This window comes from Sturnus vulgaris, chromosome 4 (genome assembly GCF_052056855.1).
Source record: "Sturnus vulgaris isolate bStuVul1 chromosome 4, bStuVul1.hap1, whole genome shotgun sequence".
Classification (NCBI taxonomy): Eukaryota; Metazoa; Chordata; class Aves; order Passeriformes; family Sturnidae; genus Sturnus; species Sturnus vulgaris.
In genome coordinates, this window is record NC_142246.1 from 73,506,349 (window position 1) to 73,527,405 (window position 21,057).

Sequence of the window (21,057 nt, forward strand, 5' to 3'; positions counted from 1 at the left end):
GAGGCTCCAGGCACTGACTGATGCAAAATTGGAAAAAGATGAGCTCCTGCAGGAGCTCCAGGCTGGCCAGAGGGAACTAGCTGGCCTTGCAGGTAGGGAGCCTCAGCTCAGCTCCTACAGCTGCTAATTTGGGCTCATGTTAAAAATAAAAGAGCAGCCTGCTGGCTGAATCCAAATATGGCTGCTGGTACAGCGTGGGGTTCCTGCCAGCACAGGATGGTCAGATTGCTCCAGGGAGCTGTGACATGGTGGGGGACTCTGGCACTCAGGGGGGGAACACAATCTTCATGGCCCATCTCACTATGGGCAAAAAATATGTGAAACTGCCTGAGTCAGGAGATGGAAACAGCACATCTAGTAAATCACAGAATAGAAGCCTGACCCTTTTTTTCAAGAGGGGCATGTAAGGGCAGTACTGGATCCCATTAACCATCTATGGTGAAATTATAGTGAAACTTGGTTTTGTTGTAAATTTGCTTCAACAACGTTATTAAGAGCTGATGCTTTAACTTCAATGTTTTCACAGCTAATGTGTGGGAAACCCCATCAAGATATATTATTAAAATATATACAGATGTATAAAATTCTAAAAATAATACTTCTGACATATATAAATATATTATTTAAAATTTATAAAAAGCAGGATCTGGACCCAAAGCAGCCACCAAAATCCAAGGATATTCTGAGTTAAATCTGCATGGCAGCTGGGTGGATGCTGCTGGTGACATGCTTTGCACTCTGCACACCTCTGGACTCTCAGGAAGTACCCTTGGGAGCACTGCCTTTATCACAAGTTGGCAGCAGATCAGTAATCTCAGTCTAGAAGAACGAAAATTTTTTGGTCACTCTAATTTCAATCTTTATTTTCTGTCACCAGAGGCATTTGAAGACTTGAAGAGGAATTATCAGGGTGAAATCAAGGAAATGGAAAATACAGCAAACAGACTGGAAATGCAGTTGAAGTTGGCCCAAGCTGAACTGAAACAGGCCAGGACTGCTCTAAAGACTATGGAGGGATTTGGTGGCAGTGGTAACCATTTTCTGGTTTACTTCCTGATGTGGTGGCAAACATGTACATCAAGGAACAAAGGCTAGTTCCTTCTGTGCCATCCCTGCAGCATCAGGCACTCTCATTCTCTTTTCTCTGAGTTAATCACTTTATACTTGTGAATATAAAGAAGGAAAAAGGACTGACTTTTAATTTAGTACCACAGTGACGACCCAACAGGTTGCAGGAGCACTTGGGTCGAAGTCTACTTTAATCTTCTTGGTTCCTGCATCAGTAGTTATTGTACAAAATGAAGCAGCTCCAACACTTGAGACAGACTCTACCTGGGTGATAGTCTGGTTTGCTAGCTGCTATGTGGAAAAGGAGGATTTGTTCTGATTCAGTGTCACTTTGACCCATTATGAAGCTGAGGATTTGTTCCCCATATAAGCCCTGCTGAAACCAGTGTGTTCACATTAAAAATTACCTTTTTTTTTTTTACTGAAAATGGGGTAGCAAAATGTTTCCAACCAGTTCCATCCCCAGATGGAGCAAAAGTCAGTGGGAGCAGTGCTTTGTACATGGAAAATACTGAAAAATCCAGTTCTCAGCAGTGAAAAATCCAGTTTTCACTGGAAGGAAGGGTTCTTTGAACCAGGCCTTTGCCTCAAGTCCTGAGCAGTAAAATGAGAATAATATTGCACTTCATGTGAGATGGCTGTGACAATAAAGGGGTTTGCACCTGCAGACAGCTCAGCTGCTGCAGCAACGAGTGCCTGGCAAACACCCCCAGGTGCTGCTGTGTCTGTGCCCTGCACAGCAATACCTGGGCTCAAGGCTTAAAAAGGACAAAATCAGAGTCGGGGGGGGAAATATGTGCATTTGGGTGAGTTGAGGTAAGAATTGACGACACGGTGCCTTTGTAAATCCTTTTCAACTGAATTATTTTGTTTCAGAAGCCTTCCTAGATGGACATTTTGGAGGAAGAACCACTGCAGGATCTAAAGGGGATTCTTCAAGAATTAACAACTGACATTCCCTCTGTGGATCTCAGCAGCCATGGTGGGAGAAAATCCCCTTTAACAACCATGAAGGATGCAGTGTAAGAATAATAGATTTATTTCTGTTGTGTACTTACAGTGCCCTCTGAAACTGGAATCTGGCTCTTCATGTGCTCAGGAGCAGTGTGGGATGTGTTTTTGCAAGGAGGTTGGGTTTACACATAAACTTGAGATAATCTGGAAGCTTCTGTTGTTTGCCAGGTTCCTCAGATGCTTTAGGTGGTAGGAAAACAGAAGGTGACCACAGCATTTGCCTTTAGTGCTGGCTTTTATTTTTGTTCAGAACTCCTTTCTTCTTTTCCTGCCATATGTAAATATCCAAATGCAGGAATTTATTTTTTTTACCAAACACCTGATAAATGACAGTGGTTCATGAAGCTGAAAAATCAATACAGCACAAATTCTGATGTTTCTAATCCAGAACATAAGGATACTTCATAAAAGAAAATGTAATTGGTGAATTTTGATTAAATCAAAACTTCAGCTGGGGAGGCTGCTATTGCAAGCACAGTGGAAAAGCACATTTTAGGAGAGTGAGAAGTGCTTTCACTTAGCTGAATAATCTGCTTCTTACAGTACTCATTTGAGGTTCACTTTCTAAGGCTTTTTTAATATAGCCCCAACCCTGAGCTGGTTTGTATTGTTTTATTCATAATGCTAAGAGCTTCCTGGGAATCATAAAACAAAGCTTTGATGTCACTTTCATCCCTCTAAGCAAGAGCTCTGAAACATATTTATGTTGTTTGCTTTTAACTTCCATGTATAAGACCTGGAGACTCCATATGAGAGCTTCACATTGGTCATGCTAGCCAGCATCCACAGTGACAAACTTGAGCATAATCCTTCCAGAATGCAGGTTTTGCCCTCACTTTGCTTTCAGGGTTCCTTTCTCCTCACCTCCCACTGATCTTCAGTCCCAGGCTGTTTCCCTGCTCCTTACATCCCTTGGTAAGTTTTCACTGGCAGCACTGGAACATTACAGAATATTATAAAGAATATAATCCCAGTACAGTGTCTTTTCCTAGGAATTTACTCAAATACCTCTTAGCAGGTGCTGTTACAAAATCTTGATGGCACTTGCTGCAAAATCTGTATCATGTTGGAAGGCAGCTCCTCAGAGGCTGACACGAGCACACCCAAAGTTGATAATTTCCATGTTGCTTGTGTCATTAGCATCAATAGCATTGTCCTGTTTTTTGGAGCCTAAATTTAGCCTCTTGAGTTCTTTATTTGGATATTTAGGTATGGATGGGCTTTTTAGGGGAAGAAAAAATTGCTCTTGGTTTCCTTCTGTGTACTGGATGGTCAGTACCTTTTAAAATGTGATGACATTAATTTTGTTATCTAACAGAAATATGGGGATGTGGCTTTGAGCAGCAGGGTTTGAAGATATCAACCCTAATTACCTTTTCTTTTCTTGCCCATAGATTGTGTGAAAACTGCCTGCAAACACTGATACTGTTCTCTCTTTAGAGTTCAAGCCACTGTGCTTCAGAGATAGGCTCTGTTCATTGTGAGGAGTAACTGCTTTGGGTGTTCTTTTGTACTTCTGAGTATTAAAGAAAATCTCCTGGTTTGCCTTCTAGCAAACCAACTGCAGAATCCAGGGATTTTCCAAAACAGCTGCAAGCAGGGGTTTGATGTAGAAGACTTGACAAGTAATTGAGCAAAGGGAGTTTGTAATGGACAGGGAGTCTTGGGTTGTGAGCAGCCATGATATTCCCTGTTTGGGAAGTAAACAAGGAATAGTGACAAGATCAGTTCCATGCACTGCTTGTTTTAAGGCCTGGTCAATTGATATATTCAAATTAAAAGGCTGTAAGGATGATTGACATAAATATTTGCAGTAAAAAAATAGTTGTAATAGCTGTTGTGGTTCCTGTAATACATTTAGTAAAGTTCTGGGGTTTAGTGAAAATGTTGGTGTAGATTTTATTTCATAAGAACTTCAATTTAAAGGGAATGTTTAAATAATTTATAATGGCCTTTTTTATTATTATTGATGATGATAATATTATTATTGTTTTCCCTAGGTTCTCAGCCCATGGAAACTAGTGAGCCCACACCAAAGAAGCTACAGAACAAGATGGAAAGCCTGCAAAACCTGGTGGAACCATGACAGATAAAAATAACAAGGTGCCAGTGTTTACCAAAACTATTCCTGTTTTATTTAAAAAAACCACACACTCTTCAGAAACTGTTCTTGGAACCTGCCAAAGCACTACCTGTGCTTTTACTAGCACACCCTGGTTTTACCAGCAGTACCCACTTCTGCATTATCCTGCTCCAGGGAGAGTAATTAGATTAACTCCACAATGCCCCTTAACTCTAATGAGCTTCAGGATCCTTAACATGTCAAACCTGGCAGCTGCTCAGGGTGTCCTCGTGTGCTGTCATGGCCAATCACAGGGAATTTTGGACAAGTTGATGATGCTTTCATGGAAAGTGCAAGATTTCCAAAACTTACTTGCATGAGCTCCTGGAATACCAAATGAGATGGGGTTTATTTTCTCTTCACTTTTTCTTATTGCCTATCCAGTCTCTTCCCCTTTTCTCCTTTAAGTCTCATTGCACAGATTTGGGAAATTATTTTCCCTCATCACACAGTGCATTTGTGTTAGGGACATACAAGTGACCTGATGTAGGTAAAACAAATTAACCTATTTTTATAAATAAGTCAAATTAAGTGTTCTCATTTTTCTTCTTTGCCATCCATTAATATCCTCAGTGGTTCTTTTATATTCACATAAAGAATTGCCAACTGAAGCTGCATTTGAAAGGGCTTGGTAGGCACAGCACACCTTGTTATGGGAGGACTTTTTCAAGGTTCAGGGGGCTGCACCTGAGTCCTCAGCCTTTGCAACATAAGGTGGTGTTCAGCTAATCCATTCTTCTGCTATTTTCAGCCACGTTTGCAATGATCAGAACTCGGGAGGTGAAGACCAAGAAATCCAAGGAAAAGGAGAGAAAGCTGTCCAAGTGAAGGCACTGCATGCATTAGTGATCACTTTCATGTAGGTACATTGTGTTTAAAATATGTTTTTAAAGTTTAATAATAAAAGCCCTTACAGTTTCTTAACTCTTGTTTATACCTCTTATTTTAAATGAGCAGAAAGTACAGAGTAGAAAGGGACCTGAAGGATAATGTCATTCCAGCCCCTTGCCACGGACAGAGACACCTTCCACTGTCCCAGGTTGCTCCAAGCCCTGTCCCACCTGGCCTTGGACACTGCCAGGGATCCAGGGACAGCCACAGCTTCTCTGGGCACCCTGTGCCAGGGCCTGCCCACCCTCACAGGGAAGGATTTCTCCCTAATATCTAAGCTGAATTCTTCCTCCTGAAGTTTGAATTCCATACTGCACCATGATTCATTTAAACAGAATGGACTCATCAAACTTTAGTTTGAGTCTTGTTTGGGGAGAAGAAATTACTAAGTTATTCCTAAACTGTCCTCGTTTATTGCCAGCAGTATTTTAATTGGAGGATTTTTTTTTTGGTTTCCTAATAATTTTTTTACAGTGTTTCTGATAGTTTTTGCAACCATGTTGCAAGCTCAGAAATATTAGTAAGACCATCTCCCCTTTCCTAGGAATGGGTTGCATTGAAAATGAAAGGATTGGTTTACATGGTGCATGTATCACAGTTTGGACTTGCCACACACCTTGGCCAAATCTTCCAAAATTTTCTTAAGAGGAGAGCCAGGTGCAGAGAATAAGCCCTGGGAAAGGTCACTGATAAGTGCAGTCCCAGTTGTGTTCAAGGAGCCAAACTAAGAAGAGTCTGAGAAGCTGCAGCTGTGTGCCAAGGGCAGGGAGGGACACCTACCATTCCAAACCAGCAGCTTTACATCCTTTTGCTGGAATCCAGCAGAGCTGGGGACAGGTCTGGGCTGCCCCCCCTGCCACCAGCAGCAGGCAAGGAACAGGCTCATAGACACATGAGCCCCAGAGCAGCTGAATACATGCTGGCCTCGGCAGCCCCAACAGCTCTTGTGATTCCATGTCATGCAGGTGGATGGCACAGGAGGGCTGTGAGACCAAGCTTGCCCACAGCGAGGACACCACAGATGGCAACCAACCCCCAGGAGAGAAAACCTAACAGCAGGAAAATACGTGGAGAGACTCCAAAGGGTAAGTTCAACTCCCAGAGAGAATGTGGGATGGGCATGGATTTTGCAAAGCAAACTAGCTGCAGTGTTGATTTTTGTAGGAGACTTTGAAATGGTTTATGCCCAGTCCCCTCAGGCTGCTTGCACAGCTCACCATCCAGCTGCAGCACTCAGCATCTGTGCACCAAACTACTTCACACAAAGGAATAGTTTGTGTTTCATATAAGAGTAATCCAATTATCTCATGTCAGAAGTTTGCTGTCAGAGGTATGAGTAGGTGAACTTTAAAGGTAGCTCTGTGGTTGCAGGCTTTGTCAAGCTGTGAGTGAGACAGTTTATTGTTTGCTGGGAGATCTCCTGAGCCACTGGCTGTTAGATCCACACAGGAATGTCAACAGTAAGTTGTTTCTCACATGTAGCTTCACTGGTCTCACAACCAGGACATTGTATTAGACAGCTATCAGCCATTCCAGCAGCATTTTTTTATCTTTATTTAAATCTACTTTCACCTTTGAGAAAATAGATTGTTCAATAATAAGAAAACACCCCTGTGAATTTGGAGAAACTACTAATAGGTACCTCCAGAAAAAATGAAATCCAGATTTCTTTCTTTCACTATACCCAAACCATTGAATTGACATGGCATGGGTCCTGCTGGGGAAGCAGTGATGGCAATGGCATCATAATTTCGAGGCTGTAGCAAAAGCTCAGTGCAGGTCTTTGTAGAAACTGCAGCTGATCATTCAGCAAGATGATACAATCATGAGGTCAGTGGGATCAAAGCACAGGGTGTTTAATTAAAAAAATTAATTGTTCTCACTTGGAAAGACTTCTCAGGGTTGGTCTGTTTGACATGTTCGCCACTGCATTAGAGAATCTATTCTAGCAGGGGTTAAGTAGCTTTCTAGTGAATAACTTAATCTAATAGCACAGTTAATCTCCTCAGACAAGCCTCCAGCGTGGGTATAAATACACTCAGGCAGCAGCACGACAAGTGCTTTTTAACTTGACAGCATCTCACTCTTTGAGGAGCTGGCATTAGAGGGGAAGGGATTTGTAATCACCTTGAATGAAATGTTTTGCTTTGACTTCAGGATCCCCTTCTATTGCTGCTGTATATTAGCTATAGTATCCACTTCAGTTGCCTGTTAGAAAAGCCAATTGCAAAAAATGCAGCTGAGGTTGTTTTACTGGATAAAAATCAGAATTCCAATTTGCCAGAGCACTTGTTCCTTAGCCTGTCTGCTCACCCTCCCCTCAATACCCTTTTAGGAGTTCCTTGAGCTGTTTTGTGGCCAGGAGCAGGCAGCCCAACCCACTCTCATTGAGCAGCTGCTATCAAACTCCCAGTTAGAACATTTCCAACACTTGTTCTTCCCAGCAGCTCCAGCACTGTCCCACCAAGTGGATGCCCATGAACCCACCAGGTGCACGGGGTCAGCTTCTGAAGTTCATCTTCCAGTCTTTCACCAAAGCCATTCTATATATATTCTATATAAAATATTATCCAATTTATTGCACACATCCCCACTGCTCCACCACACAGAGCAGGAAGGGACTGGGAGAGGCATTTAGATCAGTGATGTGCTTTTTGAAGTACATCTTCCAACCCCAAGTGCTCATTTGTACACTACAGAACTCTGCTGTGCCAGACCAAGCTCGCTCAAGGGAAGGACTGTTTGCAGGCCAGAGCTTGGTTCAGCATTGTGGAAAGAGGAGCTTGCTCAAGTGGCAGCATGTATTTGTACCCAAAAATACAAAAAGGCAGGGAAGCAGAGCAGCTTTCTGCTTCTATCATATACAGATACCAACTAGCTGAGGCTGGAAGTATTCTACTTCATCTGGCTTAACAGAAGGCCACAACTTAAAATAAATTCAAGCTGAAAAACTTAGTCTTAAAAAAATATTTACAGGTTGAAGCCAAGTATTTGCTAACAATACTGTGGTACTGTTCCTCAGTATGCCACCTGACTCTGTTCCAGCCAGAACCCTATTCCCTAGCTATCACAGCATTCCAGGTTTTTTTTAAAGCCTGCTCCCACCCTGACAAAGTAATTCATTAAGCCGAGACAGTCCTTTGTGACCTTTGCTCTCCCCTCGGCAGGAGTGGAGCTGCCTGCCAAGCCTTTCATTTGAGCCGAGGTGATTGCTGGACAGTAGGGGGTAGAGAATGAACTATTTTGGGGTTCAAGCTTTTGTTACTTGCAAGAGGGAGGGCCACTTCTCAGTAATTACTTAGCACTAAGATTTCAGGTCAAGTGGCTCACTTGGATCAAAGTTACCAAAATGAGTGAGGTCACTGCTCAACTGATAATGAACTGTCAATCTGAAAATGTTTATTGTTTGCTTAATACATTACATCAATTAAAACACTTAAGTTCCTGTTACAGTGTCGGTAACCAAGCCTCCCAGAACGCTCCCCAAGCCCAAGCAGTGGGTACCAAGAGGTATCCCATAGCCCCACTCAAAGCAGCACTAACTCAAGTCCAGGGTCAAGATGCACAGGCAGGTGCTTGGGATGCTGCTTGTGCCTTCTTAGCCTACCTTGTGTCTCTTCACTCAAAGCTGATTTTTCAGGTTGCCAAAAGATTTCCTAAAGAGATCTGCTGCTTATGTGGTTCGATATGGGATTTCCAGAGCTCTGCACTTGAGAGGATCTCCTAGAGAAGAAGAGGAGCCCCCCTAAGCTTTAGGGGCTCAGTGATTCACCTAGGCAGCTCTGCCATTAGATTAGCAGCTTCCACCTTCCCATTAATGGTGTCCCCACCACTGATGAACAATTTGATCTTCGTGTTCAGTCACCAGGGTCCTGTTACCGCATTCTTCCCAGCGTCTGACTTTCCCGTTCTCCACCAAGATAAATTTCCACTCTACTCTGGTGTCTGCGGGCAGGCTGATGGATTCTGACCAGAAGCCATCCTTGTCACACTTGAGGGGGACGTAGCTGTGCCACTGGCCCAGACACTCGTGGTCCCCCGTGACCCCGATGAGCTGTGCCTCGGAGTGGGTGATGTAGTGCACACGGAAAGCCACGTGGATGTTCTGGAACATGGGGGGCACGGCTGCAACTCTCTTGGCTTTCCAGTCCCCATCACAGCAGTCTCCTTGTTCCCATTCCTTGCTGTCTGAGTCTTCCGTGCTGCCCTCCTTGCCATCCTCCCCTTGGACCAGGTGCTCAGAAACAACTTCCCACTCTTCGTGGTCCAAGTCCCTCCTCGCAGCTGGCTGACACGGCTGCTCCTCACTTCTGTCCTTACAGTCATCGTCAGAGGCTCCTGCCAAGTTCATCACGCACCATCCGTCACTTGCCTGTCCCACCGGGGCTCCCAGTTCGCCTGCCTGGCTGCCGGCCACATCAGCCGGATGCTCCCCCGGCTCCGTGACACCGCGCTTCGGGATCAGCTGCTCCAGCTCCACAGCTTCGCCCGGCACTGCCCCGCTCGGGACGTGGTTAAGCTCTTCCCTTGAAACAGTCTCCAGATCCTCTCCTGGCTGCCGAGGGCCGGACGGGGCAGCACCCGCCGGCTCCCCGCCCGTCGCAGCATCCTCTGCAGGTGACATTGAGGGACAGGGGGTTAAGCCGAGCGCCGGCGAACCCAAGTCCTGGCAGGCTCGGGCAGCCCGAGCCACCCCCAGCCCCATCCCCGTACCTGCGGCTGACGCGCTCGCCCTCCGGGGCCCCTCTGTGGCGGCCGCCGCCTCCTCGCCGCCCTCCTCGGCTCGCCCGTCGCCGCTGCCGTACCAGAGCCAGGCCACCACAGCGGCCAGCAGCCCTACGAGCAGCGCGGGCCACAGCCCGGCGCCCAGCCAGCCCCAGCCGCGGGGCTCGGCGGGCAGCGCGGCGGCGGCGCCGGGCGGCCGCAGCACGGGCGGCCCGCGGTCACGGGCCATGGCCGGAGCCCGCCGGGGCCGCCCCTCCGGGCCGCTTTAAACCGCGCTCCCCATCCGGGGAGGAGCCGCTCCCCGCCGGGCGGGGCCGCGCTGAGCCGCGCCGCGGAGAAGGCACGGACTCGCAAAGTCAGGGCGGAGAAAGTTTGCGCTATTCCCGCACTCACACCGCTTTTCTGACTTGTCTCAGAGTTGACAGCGTTGCAAGGGACCTGTGGACATCATCAGGGTCACGCAGGGCAGGTTTAATTCTAGCAGTGCTGGTGGGCTTAGATGCTCCAACAGGGGTGTGCTGAGGGGGACTGATTTGCCGGTAATTTTAATGCTTGTGCTGGTGAAAATCCTGTCCTGCTCTGGTATCTTTGGGAAGCAAGAAGAATCCACTATTGATTTTGTGACCTCTTCGTCATATTCTAATGACTATAACTTTGTCATTAACATTTATTCCTTAACATTGCCCTGCTCTCCCAGCTTCTTTATTATGCTCAGGAAGCTTTTTGGACTACTAGGACTTCAGAGTCTATTAGTGCAAAGGATATTTGGTGTTTGTTTAAGTTTACCTTCACTTTCCTACTCTTGAGGTGATGATGTCAAACCTCATTTCAAAATCAAGACGTTATACAGATAAAACTCACTAGAAACCCGAGAAATTTCGTAGATGCACCTTGGGACTTTGTGTTTTGAATTGGCAGTTCTGGAGTGACAGACTGTGAAAATGTTGATAACACCAAAGATTAACACCAGGGAAGGAGTGAGGGGAGGCAGTTCCACTCGGTTCTGATTGCTGTCTTTTTTTAATCCATTCTCTTTATCTGACCAAAGGTGTGCTCACGACTGGATCTCTAAAGCCCACTGATGAGATTTTGCCCACTATCTCATTAGACAAGAGAGTGGCTAAGTGGATGTCCCAGTAATTCTATTTCCAGTGTGTGAACTTCTTAATCTTTCAGTGCCAGTCCGAGCAGCACTCCCTCAGCTTAGTGGGACAGTAAATGTCAATCGAATTTATAGAAGCACAAGTGTGCAGCCTCCGTGGGGCAGCTCCCTGGCTGTCATGGAGGAGAGTGGCTGTGCAGAGACACAGAATTCATGATCTAAATACCTTCCCTTTCTTTGCTTACCACAGTAGCTGAGGAACTGTCTCCTCCAGAAAAGTGCTGAGCTGGTGCATAAGTCAAAATATCTATTTTGGTACTTGGCTGTCTGGGCTGTGTCCTGACATGGGCTGAAAGTGCACTGCTCACATCTGCTCGGTGGCACAGGGAAGGAAAGAGCTGTGGAGCCAGGAGGTGCCAGGGCTCTTTTCAGTGACTGAGGGCTGGGGTCACTCTCTTTTACCACTGTCAGTGCTTCAATGTGCTGCTCAGGCTTGCTGCTTAAAACAGACCCTTGGCTGTAATGGGCTGTGTTAACTACTGAAACTTGGCAGAGTAGGTGATATTTTTACAGTTTACTTACATTCCTTTTTTTTCCTGGCCTTCAAAACAGCCAGTTCCCTGCTCTGTGTGTGTGCACCACCTTGCTGAGCTGGGATTGCCAGTTGGGGCACCTACACACTGCTGTTCTGTAAGTACTATGTGTGCACTGCAATTTAGGCTTCCCAGTCACCTCCCTGCAGCACAGCAGACACAACCCATTAATTATTGTAGCATTACACTGGAAGGGCATCCTCCTGCCAGCCCTGAGCACAGAAAAAGAGAGAGTCTTTGCAGCTGCTAACTTCACATTTCTTTCCTTAAGCACATTGGATAAAACAGTGTAGGAAGGAAGAGACATCAAGCAAACAGCCTAGAAGAGACTACTGCAGTAATCCTTAAGGAAAGGTTTATTTTGAAGATACAGAAATGCATAGGATGAAAGGCAGGGTGCTGCTTTAATGAGTAGAGCAAAAGCCTCCTCTGCTATTCATCTCCATGCTCATTCAGGCCTCTTGTGGTGCCAGACTTTCTTACTCAGTACCTGCAGAAGGAACTAAAGCAAAGCACCCCCATTGTTTTGAGTACTCAGGGTAATTGCTGATACCACAAATGCGTTTGGATCATTACAAAAAGAGACAAACTTGCTGCACAGCCAGGAAGGGAAGGACAGCTGAATAATCCATATTTCCAGAGCAGTCTTGCATAGTCCCTCTTTCCCTTGAAAGGGGGGATTTATGTGTGGATATATGTGGATGTAATGGGTTTTACTGGTGCCTCTAACAGTGATCACCTGCACAGGCAGCAGCCGAGTTGTTCTCTTTGCAACTCCTCTTAGGGTGCCTAGAATTCATTTGCTGTCTCCTGTTTTTGTTAAAGAAGGGTCTCAGTGAATTCTAAGAGTGGAACTCCTGAGTTGCTGATCAGTTGCAGAGTGTTAGAGACAGAGATGCTGGGCAGGGGAGATCTGAGAAGGGTCACTGAGGGCTGAGGCTCCTCTTCTGAAGCGAATCATGGACCATTGCAGACCATAACTTATCCCTTTAAATCAGGCTTTGGTCCCTTCCCCTCTAGGAATTCTTGAAATGCTCATATCCTGTAGAACTTGGAGACTTCTGTCTCCTTAGAGGATTTCCAAAACAGATAAACAGAAATGTTCCAAAATGCAACTGAGATTTTTTTTTTTTAAAAGCTTTCATCAGAACCAGATATGGTGTCTGTACGAGAGAGGGACAAGGAAACAAATTCTTCAAGTCTCAGGGATATAATTCTGTTTCTGATTAATTCAAGATTTCTGTTTGTTCTCACAGTTATTCCTGATGTAGCATTACTTTGGAGAGCAGTGTTCTGTGAACGAGGCTCCATTGCACCTTTGTTTGTTCAGCAAGTGGGAGAGCACTGGAAAAGCAGGAGAGTATTTGGAAAAGCCACATGGGACTTTGTGGAATTCCCAGCTGGCCGGCCCGAGATCAGGAGCCCCAAGCCTGACACGTTTCCAGAGGTGTTGGAAGGGCTGGCCCAGGGGCAGTGTCTCCCAGGAGCTCTGTTACTCTGTCAGCTGTGCCATCTAGTGTGGTGACAGGGAATGTCCACGGAGAAACGGAGCTCCTGCTCAGCCAGACCCGTGTGCTGCTGTCCCACTGTCCTGGCTCTGACAAAGGCCCTTGGGGATGTGTTTGGGGAGCTCCTGTGAGGCTGGCCACCATCTCATCCCGGGGACAGAACGCTCCTAAAGCCTGCTGTGTGTACGGTGCTTCCTCCAGTTCTGCAACAGAACAGAATGGAAACGTGAGTAAGGCAGAAATATAAATCTGGGAGCCCTGCTGCTCCCTGTGGATGTGCTGTTGGCTCCTCTGGAAGTGCCCCAGGCAGCTCTGTTGCTGGAACAGATGCCAAGTGATGGTGTTGCATCAGTGTGCTTTGGGAGATAGCCCTTGCAAGGTTCAGCACCACTGATTCTTTCAGTGTGGGGAATTGCTCTTCTAGTTTAACTGGAAACAGTCAGATGTTAAAAGGAAGTGGGAAAAGGAGGAATGTCTCATCTCCTTCTTCCCATTTTTACCATAACCCGCAGAGCTTAGGTTAAAGTAGCCTCCCTGGGAGCCAGGTTAAAATTCAAATTCAAGGCTGATGCCATGGAGGTTTTCCAAGCATTTATTTGACACTTGCTGTGTTGGATCCCCACCCAAGCAGGTAGAAAAACGGGAAGGGCAGAGTATTTGTGTACTTTGGAGGAAACCATGACCCTGACTGGCATTCTGCCCATCCCTCTCCCATATTATTTGGAGTATCTCAATTGTGAACACTGGACGCTGCTGTGCAGCGTTGCACAGCAGTCAGCAGGTGGCACAGGAGGAGTGTGGCTGGCAGGAAGAGCTCTTCCCTCCCAAACAGAGAGGAGATGCTTCCTCTCAGTTGCTATTAACTTCTTCAAGAGTGCTTGGTTAGTAATGAGGACACCCCAGATCCAGACCTGCTTTCCATGATGAGCCATGAAAATCTGGAAGGCAGCTAAAAGGGACCTCAGGAGTCTCCTTTAAGCCTGATGTCGTTCTTCTTTAAGAGCAGTGACCCAGTCTGGACACAGATGTCACCCCCAAAGCTCTTACCCAGGCTGAGAAGCACACAGGTTTCCCACCTATTTTTAAGGACACAAGTTGTGATTGTGAGTTTGCTCTGCTGTTTTTCCATGTTAGAATGCATTTCATCCTTGCTTAGCTGACTCAAAACATCTAAGAGGTCTTTCCTGCTTACCCATAGTAATCTGCCTTGGAATTCCTTCTTGGGTTTGAGGTAGTGCTTATTGCTTGCCCTGCCAGTCTGTTTCTGCATTTCCTGTGCTTTCTCTGGATTTCAGTACTGTGACAGTGGTGTCAATGACACTATGCCAGTGACAGCTTTCCCTACATCCCTTTTTCTGCTAGATTTGTTTCCCATGAGCCATTATTTCTCAGCTTTTTCAGTTTATTAGTCACTCTGTGCAAATCACACTTTCTATTTTGTTGTTCTTCCTTCTCCATTTCCCCAGCTGGTACAGCTGCATTCCAGGTGCCCTTTTATGGTTGGTGCCTGTTGCTTTTTACCTCTTCCCAAGCATAAACCAAAGTATAATATATTTAGCTAAATTGTCTCAAGCTCATCTCAGACTTCACTGAAGTTGTGGTACTCAACAGCTCTTAGAAATGGAATCATAACTGAGATTTCCCAGCAAAATCCTGCTGCCAGCCTCTCATGGTTGTTTCACATCCTGGAGACATAGTGCTTTGGCTTGCATGGGGATTCTTTACATTGTCAGACCCATAGGAAAATGCAGCAGGAAAGGCAGGTGAAGTGTGGTGTTATTTCCACTCTCTTCCTTTGACTTAGGGCAAACCTTTTTAGAAATTCTGAATATAGGTGTTCATGTCCCCGTATTTTAGATGCTGCTTTCCTGAAAACCGCAAGAAAGTTTTATTGTTTTATAAATCACGTGATTTAATTCAAAATGGGGGAGGTTTGTTGTTTTCTGTGTTGCCTGGCTGCTTACCATGTGGGGATTCTTGGGAAAGGATTGTACCAGATGGTCTGTAAACTCTGATGGTAGTGCATGTCTTCATGACCTGAGTGAGTCTGATTCCAGGCCTGCCATCACAGAGCTGCAGAGAGATGCCTTCACTGGTGATACATGTTTTTCCTCCCTGAAATAACAAGCCAGGGATATAAAATAAGGCCAGAGCAGGGGTCTTTGGTGTGCCTTGAAGTGCAGTTGTACTGCCATTGAATCCGTGTGTCTGCTCTGAATGTGTCCCTGCCAGTTCCTCTTTGCCGGGTTCACTGTGTGAGGGGGGATGGCACTGATCACTTGGTCATGTGCTGCTGGGTCTGGTGACAGGGAAAGCAAGAAGTCCTTTCCCACACAGTCTTGTCAGAGGGCAGGGCCGGCCCTGAGCCAGCACCTGATACAGTGGCTCCATCCTGGGGCCGGAGTCACATGCTACAACCATGGCAGGGACACTTTTGTGCTTCCCCAAAGTGTCCCCAAAGGGACACGGCTGACCTACACAAGGTATTGCAGGCTGTGCTGGAGCCTAGTGGTTCCCATCCTAGGGCCCAGCTCTGCTTTTGGCCTATATTTAAGATATTAAATACTCAGAATTGAGGCTGGCAGGCACCCAAGTGCAACAGGGCACTGGGACTGGAGCCTGGGATCTGACAAGGAATGGGGACAGAGGAGCTGGGTTCTGGAAGAAGCACAGACCTAGAAATAGCCCAAGGGTGCTGGGTTGCTTGGCTTTGCTATCAGGCACCGTTCACCTTCCCTTTCCCCCTCAGTGTTTTCTCCTTCTGTGCTGAGCAGAGGACATGAGCAGCTGAAGGCAGCGTGGCTGTCAGCAGCTGTGAGCAGTTCTGGAGGGAGCCTGGCATCCTGCCCACCCAAACAGTTCTGGGATGTTGTTTACTGCACTGGGATAAAACCCAGCCCCGGTGCTGGCACACCGTGAATCCTTCTGCAAGGATTCAGAGCCTGGCTCTGCACTGCCCTCAGGGGCTGGGGTACAACTGGTCCTAAGGTAGGAGACTGCACAGCCTCCCTACCAGGATTAGACTCCTTTGCTCCTTTAAGCCTTTGCAGCTTTTCCCTCATCCTTCTCCCGAGCTGTCACTTGGGACCTCCACCTCATTTCCAGGGGAGCTGCTGGCTGCCATGCCCTCGGGCAGTGCTGCCCTGGCCCGGGTGGGAGCTGAGGGCTGTCCCACACACAGCCCCCTTGTCTGAGCTGGCTGACACGAGCTGTTTGTATCCAGGCTGACATACAAAGCATTTGTTTTCCAGTGGCCAGCTGGGATAAGGATGACTCATTCCAGGCCTAGCAAGTGTGCATTTAAGTGCAGTGGACAGAGGGAATCGAGGGGAGACTTCTAATGTGAGTTTTTGGTCTTTCCTCATCTGTGGTAGTGAGTTTGGTGCATTTCAAGGATGGACACCCCAGGTTTTGTGCTTGGCTGTGCTGCTCTGGAGCCACTGGTGCTGCCAACTAGAAGATACTTACAGTGCAGAATTTCAATTAGAGTTAGTTGATCACCCAAGTAAATCATAATGTGCTGCAGGCTGGCAGGATCATCTAATTGCAGCCTTCAATCCCTATGTTTACTTCAGGAGCAGGGGAAGATCTCAGGCTGTGATATGAGACAGGCTCAGAACAAAGCAGACTCTGATTGTAGGTTTGCAGCCTCTCTCAAATGCAGTCAGCAGAGACTCTGAAAATCCCTGGCTGTGCAAAACCTCCACTTTTCCTCAGTAAAACAGTATGCAGAGCTAGTGTGCATCTAGGCTTTAATGCAGCAGCAGTGTTCCAAGGGCTGGAGTCTGCTGTTGAGCTCATTCAGATCAAAAAGCAGTTGAGAACAGGCTACAAAAAGGTGAAAATGAGACTCCTAGAGTCGCTGCTGTGGAGAATCCCTCACCTTTGCATGTTGGAGTGGCATTTATGTAGGACAGGACTGTCAGGTGAGGGAAACGTGTGCCATTGGTTTGCTCATTTTACATGTGCCCTCCCTAGTGCCTGCAGTTCCCTTAAAACTGGGTAGAGGTTGAAACTCCAAGTCCTGAATGGAGCCATGAAATGGAACAGGTCTCTTTCTCTGCCCCTTCCCTTCAGGAAGGTCTGTGCCAGGGGCTGGAGTGCTCATCCACTGCTGTGGGATTTGGGCCCTGAAGTCCCACTGGGGGTTGGTTGTAGATTATAATCCTCCCCTTTTTAGGAGGCGTGCCTGCCATAGTATGGGGAAAAAGTGTGTGTTCACCATGGCTTCTGTTTGAATGAGAGGTTCTTTGTAACATCTGTCATCCCCAGCCTTACCAGGAAAGGTTTTCAAGGCTGAAGGGTCAGGTCTCTGCTCTGCAGTGTCAGGTATTGATGGGGAAGTGTGTGACTGATCAAGCACCTGGCCTGCATGACTAACCTGCCTCTATTAGCCACCTGTGTCAGAAACCTTGCCTGCTCTTTATAGCTCTCCCTAGAATAAAAACAGAGACACATTTTTATGGTGATTCAAGCTTTGTTGTCTGCTTCTTTGTAAGGCAAGAGTGAACACAATCCTGGTCTGGTTTTGCATTTCTCCGGGCTGTTTTTGCCAGGTTCTCCTTTGCTCTACTGCTGGGAAGAGCATGGGCTCCTATCAGCTGTGTTTTTGGTTCCTCCCTGGCTGTTTCCACACCTGTGCTTATCCCTTGGCGTGCAGAGGATGTTCCCAGTAGTCCAGGGCTGTTTGCAGCACTCAGCAGCAGCAGAACAAGTCAACCTGGTTCATCCTGGAGCTGCCTCAAGGGCTGGATAGAAAACTGTGGGCTTGGAAAACTGTGTCAGTGTCTGTGGGCAGTGCTTAAGACTATCAGATCAAGCACTTGAAAAGACAGCGTTCTTCCTGCTGTAATCTGCATTGCAGAAGATAAAACGTGAATCAAGGTAGTAAAACTCTGACAGGAGGAGCTTCCCTGATGAGATGGGCTTGGCCCTCAGCAAACCTGTCTAAGTTGCCAGACAGTGCCCCTTGCCAGAGCCTCCCATCCATCCCTGTGCAGGTCCTGCTGTTTTCTTGCCTTCCTTTCCAAGCAAGGTCTCTGTTTCACAGCCACTGGTGACATTCTCCCACCCCAGAAGGTATTTCCTGGCTCCAGCACTACTGTGTGCCAGTGCTGGGCAGGAAGTGTTTTGAGTGAGGGGTTCAGCTTTGGAAAAGCTGTGTGAGGACAGAAATCTGTGTGGAGAGGATGGTGAGGAAAAGGTGGCCTGGGGTGGCACTCAGTCCCACGCAGGCAGCACAGCTTGGCACCCCTCAGTCATGAGGCTCTTGCTGCACAAGCAGATGAGTCAGGGGAGCAGCAGACCCAAGCAGAAGTGGCTGATGGGTGTGAGTGGCTGTGCTTGCTGATTTTGGTGTAGCTGAAGTTACAAGGAATATGTTTGTGTGATTATAAAATGTGCCACGTGGCCTGCCTGTATCACCGTTACCACGTGCATGTGTGTGTGAGTGGTGCACAGTCCACGAGGGCTGCAGTTATTTAGCTGAGAAGTGTCAAAAATACGAGGGTCAGCCCCAAATTTCAGAAGGAAAACAATTTTTGCTGCTAATCTCATAAGAGACCTTCCAAGGTCACTGATGGACCCAGTAATTGCAGCATAGCTCTGCCCTACAGTGAACTGCTTTCCTGCCAGCAATTAATTTCCCTCTGTGGGAAGAATAAATTGAAGCTTGAGACAGTGAAATGTGATCACTACCCACTTACAAACCTTTCAGAAATGTCTCAACTCTCAGCTGAAATCAGGATCTTATAATTAGGTTATTATTTTATTAATTAAGCATAGAGTACTAGATGCCCACAGTGTGTGTGAGTTCTCTGGTGACAGGGATATGTGTGACCTGTGCAGGGAAAGAAGGGGGAAACCTCTGGGAACCTTTTCCTTGTGTGTCACTGATGCACTTGGGTGTTTCCCAAGAGCTGCTCCTCCAAGGCTGAGAGTGTGCTCTGCATGTCAGGCTTGTGCTGCTGTCCTTCTTGGCCCTTGCTGTGGCACTGCAGCCAGCATGGGCTCTTGGCCAGGAAACTGGGAGTGGGAAAGAGCTGCAGGTTCCCTGCAGTGTGTTTTATGTCATGTGGGTGAGCTGGGCAGCCAGGTACCACAGATCCAGCAGACTGCAGGCATCATGCCACAGCAGGAGATGAGTGGGCAAGCCTACCCACATTGGAGATGAGACAGAAACTGGCAGAGTGTTTATTAGGTAAAGCATTTTCTAGTTACAGCTGGTTTTCAGCGTTGAGATGAAGTTGAGATGAAACCACACTGGGTGCTGGAGAGGCTGTTGGATGTGTGCCCTGAGGCCACAGCTGCTGAAGGGAGCAGTGCAAGGCCTGGGTCCGGGGCTGTGAGCAGGTCTGTCAGCAGTGGCAGATGAGTAAGTGAGGGCAAGCACGATTCCTATCTCGGGTGTCAAAGTCCAGAGATCCATCAAGTGCCACGGACACACAGCGGGAGAGGAGGAACACAACCCCACCCTCCCGTGTGCTGTTCCAGCCCTGGTGTGGGCAGCACTAAACATCCCCTGAGAAATGTCTCACAGTTACTAAACCACACGAGTAGCATGAAGGATTTCTGGGATCTGTTCTGATTTAGCTGATACTGTGCTGTGTGATTTCCTAATTCCTTCCCTTACAAGCTTTTCCTGCCTTGCACAGACTCCAAGGAGCCGAGCACCTGGTGTTGCACAAAGTGAAGGAGCCACATCACAGCCTCGGTAAGTCTGGTTTTTTATGTTTATAAAAGATATTCCTAGTGCATGGAACAGAACACTTTGACCATGGCCATGCTTTCCAGAATGTGGAAAAGCCTCTTTTCTCAGTAACATCATCATGGTGCTGGCAAGGGAAGATGTGCCTCTGCTTGTTTCAGGGATCTGTAATTATGACACACGACTGTGCCTCGAGCCAGCAGAGCACCCACTGCATTCCCAGGCTGCACTCCAGAGGTGGAGCCACTCCTCACAGGAGTGTTTGTAGTCTATCAAGGCTGGTGAGCACTTCCTTGGCTCCCAAAGGTAAAATAATTTGCCAAAATCAAGAAAATAATTCACACTGAGAATCTAGAAAATATGTATGGAGAAACGATGTGATTCTATGCATCACATGGGTAGATTTTTGTGGAAAGATAAACCAAAAAGCTGAATTAACCAAACCCAAAGTTCTGTAGGAGTCTTTGCTTGATCTATAAATATTTATGCCAGGGCTCAGCTAAAGTATTTTACAGTGGAAGGGAAGGTTTATGATTTCAGAGAAAGAATTCCCATGGAAGAGTCTTTCTCAGGGGAGGGTTTTATTGCTGTAGTTAAATTAGCCTTCAAAACCAGATTCTAATTATGTATTCTGGTTCCTGGTTTTTGGAGAAAGGATGATGAAACAGGGCTAAGAACACCACTCTGGAATGAGAATCTAAATGAAAGAAAGCTGCCAGAACAACCTTTTTTTCCCCCGTTGTTTTGGTTTTTTTTAACTGCATGGGTGGAACCACAAAAATTCTGTTTTTCCAAACAACTGTGACCTCAGAACCTTTCATAAGCAAAAACATCCGAAAGGGTACATAATAACATAACACTGTTGCTGCAATGACAATGGCAGGAAGAAGTGTTTATAAGGGAAGGTGCTTCAGTCCATCTTAGCAGGAAATCCACCTGATGGGCCACTCGCCCCCTTGCTCGGGAAGGCTTGGCTGGGGCTGCAGCTGGCCAGCTGCCGGCCTCGAGCTTTGGAGAGGAGCTGGGAAACACCAGAGCCGATGGGACCTGGGCTGGGAGCGCTGTGTCGCAGGGCTTTCCTTCCTTCTGTGCCACAGGAAGGCCGTGGGGGAAAGGGGCTGGCACGGTGTCCCTCGCTGGTTGCAGGTGTCTTTCCCTCCTGCTGGCAGTTTTGAGTGGGTAAGTGGAGCAGTACGTCCCCCTGGCTTTTGAAAAAGCAGGTGCATTGATTTGATTTCTTTTTTTCAAGAGCGGCTTAACTGTGTTATTGTCCGCTGAACTGCGCTGAATTGTGGCAGCATCCGCTCCCTGCCATGCTTTATTCAGTC

At 47.0% G+C, this 21,057-nt stretch overlaps 1 protein-coding gene and 1 long non-coding RNA gene across 3 annotated transcripts; one reads left to right on the forward strand and one right to left on the reverse strand.

Annotated features, from left to right (window-relative positions):
• Nucleotides 1-794: 794 nt before the first annotated feature.
• LOC148224110 (uncharacterized) lies at nucleotides 795-20,580 on the forward strand. Of its 2 annotated transcripts, XR_015803589.1 has the most exons (6): nucleotides 795-2,090; nucleotides 2,930-2,997; nucleotides 4,083-4,185; nucleotides 4,956-5,063; nucleotides 6,061-6,180; nucleotides 19,677-20,580. It is a non-coding gene; the product is annotated as an uncharacterized LOC148224110 (long non-coding RNA). The 2 variants fall into 2 exon arrangements; XR_015803588.1 differs by lacking the exon at nucleotides 2,930-2,997.
• Nucleotides 8,467-10,049, reverse strand: STBD1 (starch binding domain 1). The gene is made up of 2 exons (XM_014884862.2): nucleotides 9,809-10,049; nucleotides 8,467-9,706 (listed from the first exon to the last, which is right to left on the reverse strand). The coding sequence occupies exons 1-2, from the start codon at nucleotides 10,047-10,049 to the stop codon at nucleotides 8,910-8,912; spliced, it is 1,038 nt and encodes a 345-aa protein (XP_014740348.2). The 3' UTR covers nucleotides 8,467-8,909.
• Nucleotides 20,581-21,057: the final 477 nt, after the last annotated feature.